Genomic DNA, 13795 nt, shown 5'->3' on the forward strand with positions numbered 1-13795 from the left:
ACGATACATAAGAAAATCTCCAACACCAAGTTCTTCTTATGATAGAATGTTATTTATTGCACAAGGCACACTCTAAATGTACCAAATAGCTCTGAAATTAACTTAATTAGACCATGATATTTTTTACCTTTTACATACAGGTTTCCAAAATATTGGACAATCAGGTACTTAAGCTCACAATAACACCCAAATCATTAGCTCATTTACTGAAACTAAAGCTTTTGTACATTTCTATTATTGTTTTGATTAAATATCCATGTATTTATATTATGTATTCAGACTGAACTTACTAAATAAAATCAGTCAATCAAGGAGGTTGTCTAGGGCATGATGTCATTGTTGCATGATCGTCATGGCAACAGCTGTGCAGTTTTCGCATTGGTGAATGTATGCATTTCACACATGCTTTCACATGGTCAGGGATTTAGCTAATTCCAATGGAAATGGAGAGTGGGCAACTGGGCTTCAAATATTCCAGCAGACAGCCCAAAGCAAGCGAACACCTGGACATTCAGAAGCGGGCTGGAAGAGCTGCAGGTGTGAGTCGAGCAGAGATGGAGAGAGAGCTTCTCATCAGTTGGGCCTGTGGCCTGGAGGAGAGATGCGTAATCAGTAACAGATGTCAACAGACAGTGGCAGCAACAGAGAACGAGTCATTTGGAGAAAAAGTGTTTAAACAGTTTAGTCCCACAAAACACACATGGAGATATATATATATATATATATATATATATATATATATATATATATATATTTTCCCTTTTACATGAGGGACCGTAACTTCAGTGTACGAACCAGTAAAGCGTCCAGTCCACACCTGAGAGCTGTTGTGCACTGGCGCTGCCCCACAAAAAAAGGCACGTTAATGATAAATTAATAAAAACTGTCCGGTGTGAAATGGACGATTCTTGTTTCTTGCCTGCAACAACTTTTGATTCCCATTTAGTAACTTTAATCAACAGAAAGGTGAGTCCAAATCGCTCAGGTGTGATTTTGGCCCTTTCTTCCACACGGACTTCAAGGTTCTGTGGACCACATCTATGAAGTTTATTTAGTTCTTTTCATAAATTTTCTATTGGGTTCAAATCAGGTGATTGGCTGAGTCATTCTAGCAGCTTTATTTTCATTCTCTGAAACCAGTTGAATTTCCTTGGCTTTATGTTTGCGATCTTTGCTGAAAAACAGCTCCAAACCATGATGTTCCCACCGCCGAACTTTGCTGTTGGTATTTACCCATTGTACTATTTAGCTACCATATTTTCTGGAGTATACATCACACCTGTTAAAAGAAAATGCCTGTTGAAGAGGAAAACCCCACATATAAGTTGTTTACTCACTGCATGTCAAAGCTGTCTCAAACAACTAGAACAGTTCCATCAGAGAGGTCAAACTTTCCAATGCAACAGTGCTATAGCGTTGATAATCAACTACATTGGGCTGGTCATGTACTTAAATTGCCCAAATACAAATATATAAGGCTGTGCTGCATGGGCAGCAGGAGCGCATGTTGACACATAAAGACACTCAAACAAAACTTATGCACTTGTCAGCTTGAACAAGAGTGGGCAGTCCACCCCCCCCCCCCCCCCCAAAAAAAAAAAACAAAAACAGGAGGAAATGGCACCAGAGCTGATGTAGTTAGGTTTGAGAAACATCATGTAGGCAGTTTGGGAGCCAAGCTTGCTAAGGCCCCCTTTACACAGGATGGCGGCAGTTGAGAGCCTGTCGTGCGGCTTCAAACACAGCTGATCCACAGAGGTGATGCAGAAACACCTTTCTGTGTAACCACTTCAACAGGCCTTGTGCAGTGTTGTCTCATGTAGAGTTTGTGTGCTACAAATTACATCACATTTCCACGGACTTCTGCCACTTTTTTGGACATATATGCTGGATTTTGAATGGTTTACTATTACATTTCCTCACTGTTCGTGCACTCAGTGAGAGAGAGAGTGGACAATACAAGCTCAATATTAACTACATAGTCTTTCACGCTCGTTATTTTGGATTTATCTTGTGTGTGCATACCTTTCTCCGTCATTCACAGGTGGCGTTGGCTAAATCTGCAGAAAAATTACATCATTGGATAATTAACACCCTTCACTGATCTTTTTATGGCTGGAAAACAAATGACCCGTAAAATATATAAACAGATTTTTTAAAAACCATTGCGGGGACTGAAAAAGTCACGGCTGTTGTCTTGTTTGCACTTGGTTCTCCTCTGGCCGGACTGTGTGTTAAACTCTGGATTTTATAATTGACGGGAAAAAAGGACAAAACTGTGGTGAGTCCACAATGAACTTAATGTACCTACTTATATATTAAAATGTTCCATGTAAGGTGTTTTCATGCAGGTTCTGTCAGGCACACGGTAGTGGGGGGGGGTGGGTGGGGGACATGCATGTATAATCCAAACTGAATGTGCACCTATACAGAGATGTGGAAAAATTATTAATTTAATATTTACCTAGTTTTGTCTTTCATGGTGAGAGGTTTTTAGTTAGTCAGTGCTACAGGTTGTCATCATAACAGTAATCGTGGTGCAGGTTACTTCTTTGACGTGTTTGATGTGACGCGTGCTTTTGGCGACAGCTGAGCTGCATGTGCACTTGTGCTGAATTGATGCCGGAGCTTTCAGGAGCCCAGAATGAACCATCATCTGCAGGAAAAGTAAAAGACAAATCTTTATGCCTGATTTCTGCTCAGATTTAAACACACACAAACCTTTCTTATGAACTCTGCAGACATCAGCTGATAAGGAACCCCTTTTTTTGCTTTATAGCAGAGCTTTATAAAATGAACTTAATGTACCTACTTCTATGTTAAAACATTCCATGCAAGGTGTTTTCATGCAGGTGCTTTCACATGCATGGCAGTGGGGGAAAAAATGCACACACACGCGCATAATCCAAATTGAATGCACTGCAATGTACAGAAACATGGGAACGGATTTGTTTAATATTTAGCTCATTTTGTCTACCACAGCAACAGGTTTTTAGTTAGTGCTACAGGTTGCCATCGTAACAGTAATAGGGATGCAGATTACTTGTCTGACATGTTTGACGTGACTTGTACTTTTGGTGACAGCTGAGCTACTTGTCCGCTTGTGCTGAATTGATGCCGGACCTTTCATAAGCCCAGAATGAATCATCAGCTGCAGGAAAAGTAGACAAAGCTCTCTGCCTGAGCTCTGCTCAAAGATTTGAACATGCACAGATCTTTCTGATAAACTCTGCAGACATCAGCTGTCAAGGAACTCATTTTGCTCTTTATAAAATGAGCTTTATTCATAAAAATCATGTCACACGGCCCCGATCATTGCATACCCATTGGCTTTGATATTGTAATAATATTGCTGAGTTCATGCCCAAACTCATGTCACTCTGGTCGTGTGTCAATGGATGATCTGCTGTTGCCATGGCAAAAATGCTGCGGTCATTGCGTGCCCATCGGGCGGTCATGGGGTGGTCTGTAAGGTGTTTTTGTGTGGCCTGTGTGGTATTTGTGGGTCTTCTTGGCTTGGCAGCTCTTCTGCAGAAATTAGGTGCGGCTTCATACTTCACGGTGACTATTGCGATCATGGCGATTTGTGAGAGGATACCAAGTAGACCTTGTAAGGTCCTGGTGGTGGCTGAGAACCTCTTTGGCGACATCTAGCATTCGATGTAATTTCACTGGACAAACTTTGTCCCTGTGTAAAGTGGGTTTCAATGAAAAGAAAGGGTTAGCACCACTGGACAGGATCCTGTGCTTGGCATGTGGAAGGACATGCAAGGCACAGATTGGGATGATTTCCTATGAAAGAACATACAAACAACACTCACAATAGAATGCCCGAGAAATGAGAACTTGTTCATCGTCACTGATTCAAAACATCATGAACAGGAGTCATATTCAATGCTTTTATTTTCAAAGTTTCACTAAAAAAATTTAAAAGGTTACTGTGAAATTACCCATACTTAATTGATGTCCATGTAAAGGCACACTTGATGTTTCTTTTCAGATACATAATGATGGTTTAAATGTGTTTATTTCAACCTGCAGTGAAACAGAAGTATAGTGAAAATGTGCCTCATAACCTGACGGAGAAGGAGTTCTGGACCCGCTTTTTTCAGTCCCATTATTTTCACAGAGATCGCATTAACACAGGAACACAGGATATTTTTTCAGAGTGTGCCAAGCAGGATGAAAAAGGTAGGATTTGTAAATTTTATTTTTGTGTAAATAGTACACAGTTTTGGTCAAATAATAACATACACTCATTTCTGACGACTGTTATGGTAATATTGGTCTTTCGGTGATTTCTTTAAACTGTTCTTTATCTGAGGCAGAAGGATTGTACAGCATATGTCTTTAATAAAAAAATAAATAAAAATTTGATTCATGTTTTTTCTGAAATCAAAATGGGGCCAAATATTATCAAGACAGTCATGCCTGTGATGAGTGTATGTAAACATTAGATAATTCACTGTTTGGTAGAGGGTATGTGAATTACACATACAGAATATTGTATTTATTATTGCACTCTGATGCATGGGGCCACAAGTCTGACTTTTTAAATTTGTCGCACAGGGTTAAAATCTATGGTTGTTCAAGGAGTGAAGAATCCTTTGGTCGACCTCATTTCCTTAGATGATAAAACATTAGATGAGGTGAGAACTGAGGTTTTTTGTTGTTGTTTTTGTTTTTTTTGCTAGTCGCATTCTATTCTCCCTTCTTAATATGCCTGTTTCTGTCACACAGGGTTATGGCATTTGTTCTGTTACACCCTCAACCTCCAGTTCAAACAAGACATTGAAAGAGAGCAGCAATTCTGCCATCATAAAACGTTTCAACCATCACAGTGCCATGGTGTTGGCAGCAGGCTCACGCAAGGGGTACGCAAGGTTTGGGGGGGAAGGGGGTAAAGAAAAGTAGATGATCATATATTTGTTGTTTTGTTAATTGCATCTTTGAAGGGAAACACCCACTGACCAAGCCAGTGAGACGAGCAGTACAGATGGAAACTCAAGGGATTCTGACTTTTTCCAGCCTCCTGTTAAAAAGGTATGATAGCAGTGACATTTTTTTAATATAGATTTTTGTAAACTTTTATCACAATATAATCACAATTATATATCACAGTTGTGTCACTTACTTGTGCTGCTTCTCAGGTTAAATTACAAGAAGCCATAGAATACGAGGATCTGCACATGGAGAACGGATCAAAAACGGTTACGCTGAATCTCAAAAAATCTGACAGGTACAGCTTGTTCATTTCATCATATTTCTTTTGCCTCTGCCAGTTTACTTTTGACAGTGGGTACTTCCAGATGCAGGTGAATTTAATTTATGTTTTCATAGGGCTATGGATTGATTTAAAAATAATTAAGCAACCACAGTTTTCATTGTGTGTAATCATGATTAATCCTACCGCAAACATTGAGTCACCAACGAAATGTTTATCAGCAAGGAGGAGGATGACCCTGAGCCAGGTACAGAGCCTCCTGCTCTTCAGACATGAGGAAAACATCAATAAATTAGAAAATAATAATCATGATTAAAACAGTCACCCCCCCACCCCCCCCCAAAAAAAAAAAAGAAAAATTGAAGTATTGAGGACTACTCATAGAAATAAGACCTACACTGTTCTTGACGACACCATATTTTATGACCAGCATGCCCATGGGTGCACAGATGAGTGCAACGAAACTTGTTGCAACTTCATACACAGTGTGGGAACTGTGTATGAAAATAACAATTTGTCTGATGGGGGGGTGCTTGTGCTGTGTGCATTAGGGCTGCAACATACGCTTATGTTCGTAATCGACATACGCTTATGTTCGTAATCGACTAATCAGGAAAATAATAGACCAATTAAATGATTAGTTGTTTGGTGTATAAAATGATGAAAATGCTGAACAGTGTTTTCCCAAAGCCCTAGATGATGCCTGCAAAATTGGATGCACCATTTCAGTTAAAATGTGACATTGTGACGTTAATCTGGAGCCCTGTCTCCTTCAGCTGTACTGTGGCTTCCCACTGGTTGAATTGTTTCCAACTGTATTGGTTAAATGCAGACTGCAGATTTGCACTTTAGTGTGCATGTACAGTAGTGTTCAGAATAATAGTAGTGCTATGTGACTAAAAAGATTAATCCAAGTTTTGAGTATATTTCTTATTGTTACATGGGAAACAAGGTACCAGTAGATTCTCACAAATCCAACAAGACCAAGCATTCATGATATGCACACTCTTAAGGCTATGAAATTGGGCTATTAGTAAAAAAAAAAAAAAAAAAAGTAGAAAAGGGGTGTTCACAATAATAGTAGCATCTGCTGTTGACGCTACAAACTCAAACTATTATGTTAAAACTGCTTTTTTAGCAATCCTGTGAATCACTAAACTAGTATTTAGTTGTGTAACCACAGTTTTTCATGATTTCTTCACATCTGTGAGGCATTAATTTTGTTGGTTTGGAACCAAGATTTTGCTCATTTACTAGTGTGCTTGGGGTCGTTGTCTTGTTGAAACACCCATTTCAAGGGCATGTCCTCTTCAGCATAAGGCAACATCTACTGAATCTACTGGTACCTTGTTTCCCATGTAACAATAAGAAATATACTCAAAACCTGAATTAATCTTTTTAGTCACATAGCACTGCTATTATTCTGAACACTACTGTATGCACTGTATGTTATTGCTTAATTTCTTATTTAGATGCAAACATAAGCATACTAATACAGTATCTTACAGCCTTTTTTCTTCTTCTATAGATATGCTCATGGTCCTGTGCCACTCCAGTCCCAACAGTACACCACCAGCCAGGATATTATCAACTCTGTGAGCTACATCCGGCACGAGATGGTCAAGTATAAACCCAAACTTACTCAGGTTAGATTGGTCCCAGTCATGTTACTGGAACTTCATAAAGTCATATCATAAATCATAAAGTTGAGCTATCCTAATGGCTAAACCTGGAGATGTGAAGTGTGATGGTGTAGGACTGTTTTGGTCACATCAGACTTGGTGATCTGGCTTAAATCCTATGTTACACAGGATCTGGATCTGTCTGATCCTTTTTGTGTAGAGTTTCCATGATCTCCTTGTGCTTGCCTAGGTACTCTCAGAGTACTCCAGCTTCTTTCCACTTCCAAAAACATGAAAGTTAGATGAATTTGTGACTTTCAGTTGACCGTTAGTGCAAGTGTGAATGTGTCTATCTGTATGTGGCCCTTCGATAGAGTGGCAGCCTGTAAATGGTAAATGGACTGCATTTACAACCCCTGGCAAAAATTATGGAATCACCGGCCTCTAAGGATGTTCATTCAGTTGTTAATTTTGTAGAAAAAAAGCAGATCACAGACATGACACAAAACTAAAGTCATTTCAAATGGCAACTTTCTAGCTTTAAGAAACACTATAAGACCTCAGGAAAAAAAATTGTGGCAGTCAGTAGCAGTTACTTTTTTAGACCAAGCAGAGGGAAAAAAATATGGAATCACTCAGTCCTGAGGAAAAAATTATGGAATCATGAAAAACAAAAGAACGCTCCAACACATCACTAGTATTTTGTTGCACCACCTCTGGCTTTTATAACAGCTTGCAGGCTCTGAGGCGTGGACTTAATGAGTGACAAACAGTACTCTTCATCAATCTGGCTCCAACTTTCTCTGATTGCTGTTGCCAGATCAGCTTTGCAGGTTGGAGCCTTGTCATGGACCATTTTCTTCAACTTCCACCAAAGATGTTCAATTGGATTAAGATCCGGACTATTTGCAGGCCATGACATTGACCCTATGTGTCTTTTTGCAAGGAATGTTTTCACAGTTTTTGCTCTATGGCAAGATGCATTATCTTGAAAAATGATTTTGTCATCCCCAAACATCCTTTCAATTGATGGGATAAGAAAAGTGTCCAAAATATCAACGTAAACTTGTGCATTTATTGATGATGTAATGACAGCCATCTCCCCAGTGCCTTTACCTGACATGCAGCCCCATATCATTAATGACTGTGGAAATTTATATGTTCTCTTCAGGCAGTCATCTTTATAAATCTCATTGGAACGGCACCAAACAAAAGTTCCAGCATCATCACCTTGCCCAATGCAGATTCGAGATTCATCACTGAATATGACTTTCATCCACTCATCCACAGTCCACGATTGCTTTTCCTTAGCCCATTGTAGCCTTGTTTTTTTCTGTTTAGGTGTTAATGATGGCTTTCGTTTAGCTTTTCTGTATGTAAATCCCATTTCCTTTAGGCGGTTTCTTACAGTTCGGTCACAGATGTTGACTCCAGTTTCCTCCCATTCGTTCCTCATTTGTTTTGTTGTGCATTTTCGATTTTTGAGACATATTGCTTTAAGCTTTCTGTCTTGACGCTTTGATGTCTTCCTTGGTCTACCATTATGTTTGCCTTTAACAACCTTTCCATGTTGTTTGTATTTGGTCCAGAGTTTAGACACAGCTGACTGTGAACAGCCAACATCTTTTGCAACATTGCGTGATGATTTACCCTCTTTTATGAGTTTGATAATCCTCTCCTTTGTTTCAATTGACATCTCTCGTGTTGGAGCCATGATTCATGTCAGCCCACTTGGTGCAACAGCTCTCCAAGGTGTGATCACTCCTTTTTAGATGCAGACTAACGAGCAGATCTGATTTGATGCAGATGTTAGTTTTGGGGTTGAAATTTACAGGATGATTCCATAATTTATTCCTCAGAATTGAGTGAGTCCATATTTTTTCCCTCTGCTTGGTCTAAAAAAGTAACCGTTACTGACTGCCACAATTTTTTTTCCTGATTTCTTATAGTGTTTCTTAAAGCCAGAAAGTTGCCATTTGAAATGACTTTAGTTTTGTGTCATGTCTGTGATCTGCTTTTTTTCTACAAAATTACACAACTGAATGAACATCCTCCGAGGCCGGTGATTCCATAATTATTGCCAGGGGTTGTATATAGCGCTTTTCCATCTGCATCAGATGCTCAAAGCGCTTTACACATCAATGCCTTACATTCACCCTGATGTGAGGCTGCTGCCAGGCAAGGCGCCCACTACACACCGGGAGCAACTAGGGGATTAAGGACCTTGCCCAAGGGCCCTTAGTGCTTTTCTGGTCAGGCTGGGATTTGAAACGGGGATCCTCTGGTCTCAAGCCCAATTCTTAACCACTAGACCACTACCTCCCCTAACTACCCTAGACTGTCCAGGGTGTACCCCACCTCACTCAATAACCACTCAGACAGGCCTCAGCCCTTAATTGGAATAAGTGGGCTCAGAAAGTAAATAAATGAATGAATGTAAAGTGTATACAGAGTGCACGCTATGCTGTTCCTTCCACATTTCAAATTCTAGGTCATAAATTGCTTTCACTGACAGTGATGACAAACATTCACTGAGGTTGTACAGACTTTGTTTGTAGTGAAAGTCTTGAACTCACCTTTTTGCTTGACGTTGTAAAACAAAAGATTTAAATTCTTCCTCAACATGAAAATGGTTGCTAAATGGTTGTAACATTTATTTTTTTAAACCTACTTACTCTAATCAAGGGTCACAGGGGGTGGCTGGACCCTATCCCAGAAGTCATAGAGTATGAGACGCGGTACACCCTGGACAGGACACCAGTCTATCACCAGGCCACATATAGACAGACCTGCGGTGAATTTAGAGTCACTATTCATCTAACCTGCATGTTTTTGGGAGTGAAAGGAAGCTGGAGTACTCTGAGGGAACCAAGGCAAGCACAGTGAGAACATGCAAACTCTGACAGAAAGGAGCAGGCAGGAAGCAATCCCATGACCTTATTGCTGTGAGGCAGCAATGCAACTCCACCATGGACCATGTCTTTTTTTTACCGTCAGTAAAAGATTTTCCAATAATTTAGGTCCCAGTTATACATACTGCATTTTAACCTTCACTTTGACCATGTTTTCACCACAGTAATCTTCTCGGCAGGTGTTATCCAGCACAGCAGCTAGTTCTGCAATTGCAGCTCTTTCTCCAGGGGGTATCGTCATGCAAGCGGGAACGCGGCAAGCCATACATCGTATGTTTTGTACAGTTGCTAGAAATTCACATTTGGTTCTGTGATGATTGTTGGCAAGTGATGTGTTTAGAAGAGGTCTTCACAGGTCCCCTTGGGTTTGAGACCCAAACCAGATCATGTCCAATTACACTATGTAACAAATTTTTATTTTTGTTTTGTTCCTGGATACACAGTGTGTTTTCCTAACCTGTTATGCCTTAAATAAATAGAAAATAGCTGTTATTCCACAGAAACTTTGCTTCTGTGATCAGGACAATGATATGTTGAAATTTGTCTGTTTTTCAAGAATATTCTCGATTTGCCTTCACTACTACTGAGTAGTCTTCCAGAATATTCTTGAACTGCTAGAACTGTCCAGATTTTTCTACAAGTTTCCAGAATTATCTAGAAATTTCAAGAAACTTTTAGAACTTTCTAGAACATAAAAAAAATTTAAATCAAAGTTTGTGCTGAATGTAGTCATTTTTCCATAGACTTTAGACATAAGCAGTTGAAATATAACACTTAGAAGCCAGGAACAAAAATTGTGTTATCGGTCCTTCTATTCAACACTGGAACAGTTCAGTTTTGGTTGTGACAGGTCTCAGATCTACTAAGAGATCAGAGCATGCATGCTGTGCTACAGGTGAGATAAATCCTGAAGAACAGAGAATGCAGCATCCTTGCATATTACAGTAAGGTTAAGAACTGTGGATTTGAACAATGCAGCAAGTCTTGAATACAAGAAATGACAACTTTCTCTTGCCATCTTTCTCAGCATGTACAGCCCCAAAGTATTCACAGTGCTACATTTTTTACACATTTTTTGTTACAGCCTTATTCCAAAATGGATGAAATTCATTTTTTTTCTCTCAAAATTCTAAAACTAAAATAAACTAAGAAATCACATATACAACCCCTGGCAAAAATTATGGAATCACTGGCCTCGGAGGATGTTCATTCAGTTGTTTAATTTTGTAGAAAAAAAGCAGATCACAGACATGACACAAAACTAAAGTCATTTCAAATGGCAACTTTCTGGCTTTAAGAAACACTATAAGAAATCAAGAAAAAAAAAATTGTGGCAGTCAGTAACGGTTACTTTTTTAGACCAAGCAGAGGGAAAAAAATATGGAATCACTCAATTCTGAGGAAAAAATTATGGAATCATGAAAAACAAAAGAACACTCCAACACATCACTAGTATTTTGTTGCACCACCTCTGGCTTTTATAACAGCTTGCAGTCTCTGAGGCATGGACTTGAGTGACAAACAGTACTCTTCATCAATCTGGCTCCAACTTTCTCTGATTGCTGTTGCCAGATCAGCTTTGCAGGTTGGAGCTTTGTCATGGACCATTTTCTTCAACTTCCACCAAAGATTTTCAATTGGATTAAGATCCGGACTATTTGCAGGCCATGACATTGACCCTGTGTGTCTTTTTGCAAGGAATGTTTTCACAGTTTTTGCTCTATGGCAAGATGCATTATCTTGAAAAATGATTTCATCATCCCCAAACATCCTTTCAATTGATGGGATAAGAAAAGTGTCCAAATATCAACGTAAACTTGTGCATTTATTGATGATGTAATGACAGCCATCTCCCCAGTGCCTTTACCTGACATGCAGCCCCATATCATCAATGACTGTGGAAATTTACATGTTCTCTTCAGGCAGTCATCTTTATAAATCTCATTGGAACGGCACCAAACAAAAGTTTCAGCATCATCACCTTGCCCAATGCAGATTCGAGATTCATCACTGAATATGTCTTTAATCCACTCATCCACAGTCCACGATTGCTTTTCCTTAGCCCATTGTAACCATGTTTTTTTTTCTGTTTAGGTGTTAATAATGGCTTTCATTTAGCTTTTCTGTATGTAAATCCCATTTCCTTTAGGCGGTTTCTTACAGTTCGGTCACAGACGTTGACTCCAGTTTCCTCCCATTTGTTCCTCATTTGTTTTGTTGTGCATTTTCGATTTTTGACAGTTTGTTTGCCTTTAACAGCCTTCCCATGTTGTTTGTATTTGGTCCAGAGTTTAGACACAGCTGACTGTGAACAACCAACATCTTTTGCAACATTGCATGATGATTTACCCTCTTTTAAGAGTTTGATAATCCTCTCCTTTGTTTCAATTGATATCTCTCATGTTGGAGCCATGATTCATGTCAGTCCATTGGTGCAACAGCTCTCCAAGGTGTGATCACTCCTTTTTAGATGCAGACTAACGAGCAGATCTGATTTGATGCAGGTGTTAGTTTTGGGGATGAAAATTTACAGGGTGATTCCATAATTTATTCCTCAGAATTGAGTGATTCCATATTTTTTTCCCTCTGCTTGGTCTAAAAAAGTGACCGTTACTGACTGCCACAATTTTTTTCCTGATTTCTTATAGTGTTTCTTAAAGCCAGAAAGTTGCCATTTGAAATGACTTTAGTTTTGTGTCATGTCTGTGATCTGCTTTTTTTCTACAAAATTAAACAACTGAATGAACATCCTCCGAGGCCGGTGATTCCATAATTATTGCCAGGGGTCGTACATAAGTATTCACACTCTTTGCTCTACTTTATTGATGCACCTTTTTGCAGAAATTACAGCTTCAAGTCTTCTTGAATGATTCCACAAGCTTGGTGCACCTATCTTTTGGCAGTTTTGTCAATTCCTCTTTGCAGTACCTCTCAAGCTTCATCAAGTTGCATCGGGAGCATCAAGGCACAGCCATTTTCAGATCTCTCCAGAAATGTTCAATCGGATTCAGGTCTGGGCTCTGGCTGGGCCACTCAAGGACATTCACAGAGTTGTCCTGAAGCCACTCCTTTGATATCTTGGCTGTGTTCTTAGGGTCATTGTCCTGCTGAAAGATGAACCATTGCCCCAGTCTGAGGTCAAGAGCACTCTGGAGCAGGTTTTCATCCAGGATGTCTCTGAGCATTGCTGCATTCATCTTTGCTGGGATGGTTGTCCTTCTGGAAGGTTTACGTCTTTCCACAGAGAAATACTGGAGCTCTGACAGAGTGACGATCGGGTTCTTGGTCACCTCCGTGACTAAGGCCCTCTCTGATTACTCAGTTTAGACGGGTGGTCAGCTCTAGCAATAGTCCTGGTGGATCCAAACCTTTTTCATTTATGGATGATGGAGGCCACTGTGCTCATTGGGACCTTCATAGCAGCAGAAATGTTTCTGTACCCTTCCCCAGATTTAAGCCTTGAGGCAGTCCTGTCTAGAGCCCTACCGATATGGATTTTTTGAGGCTGATGTCGATAACAATATTTGGATGAAAAACAGCCGATAATCGATAAATTGGCTGATTTGCCGATAGCCGATAAATCAGCCGATATATATATATATTTTTTTAAATGAATAAAATGTTCTTTTTTGGACCCTTAACAAAAAAGGTATGAGCTAAAAGCTGAAGCTTTGTCCTCATATTGATTAACTTTATAACCAAGAAGAATTTTCAAGTTCAAAAAAATGCAATCAAGAATTAAACCTTTGTGAAATTAGCAAATACATATCCTTAAAAAGAGTTGTGAAATACATCTGATCTTGTACCTCTTGTTGATGCAACTTAGATATAGGTTCAGGATAAGGATATAGATCCTTATAAACTTACTTGTATGCTTTTGTCAGCCGATCAGTGCAGTGTGACGGCGAGTTACGGGGGCTGGTGATGAACACATTTAAGCAGGGGTGTAAGCAGCTCTCAGTTGAATGGATTCAGAGCTCCATCTACTGGACAAATGGACAACATTTTACATTGCCGACACAAACATTATTTCAGTA

At 39.5% G+C, this 13795-nt stretch overlaps 1 protein-coding gene across 1 annotated transcript in view; it reads left to right on the plus strand.

Moving 5' to 3' along the window:
* Positions 1–13795, plus strand: part of gtf2h1 (general transcription factor IIH, polypeptide 1) — a 34981-nt gene that overhangs the window by 16063 nt on the left and 5123 nt on the right. Inside the window, exons 6-12 of the mRNA XM_034176332.1 lie at positions 4042–4191; positions 4570–4649; positions 4741–4874; positions 4956–5043; positions 5151–5239; positions 6753–6870; positions 9938–10028. Coding sequence (XP_034032223.1) covers positions 4042–4191; positions 4570–4649; positions 4741–4874; positions 4956–5043; positions 5151–5239; positions 6753–6870; positions 9938–10028 — 750 coding nt within the window. The remainder of the gene's footprint in view (positions 1–4041; positions 4192–4569; positions 4650–4740; positions 4875–4955; positions 5044–5150; positions 5240–6752; positions 6871–9937; positions 10029–13795) is intronic.

Source organism: Thalassophryne amazonica, chromosome 8 (genome assembly GCF_902500255.1).
Source record: "Thalassophryne amazonica chromosome 8, fThaAma1.1, whole genome shotgun sequence".
Classification (NCBI taxonomy): domain Eukaryota; kingdom Metazoa; phylum Chordata; class Actinopteri; order Batrachoidiformes; family Batrachoididae; genus Thalassophryne; species Thalassophryne amazonica.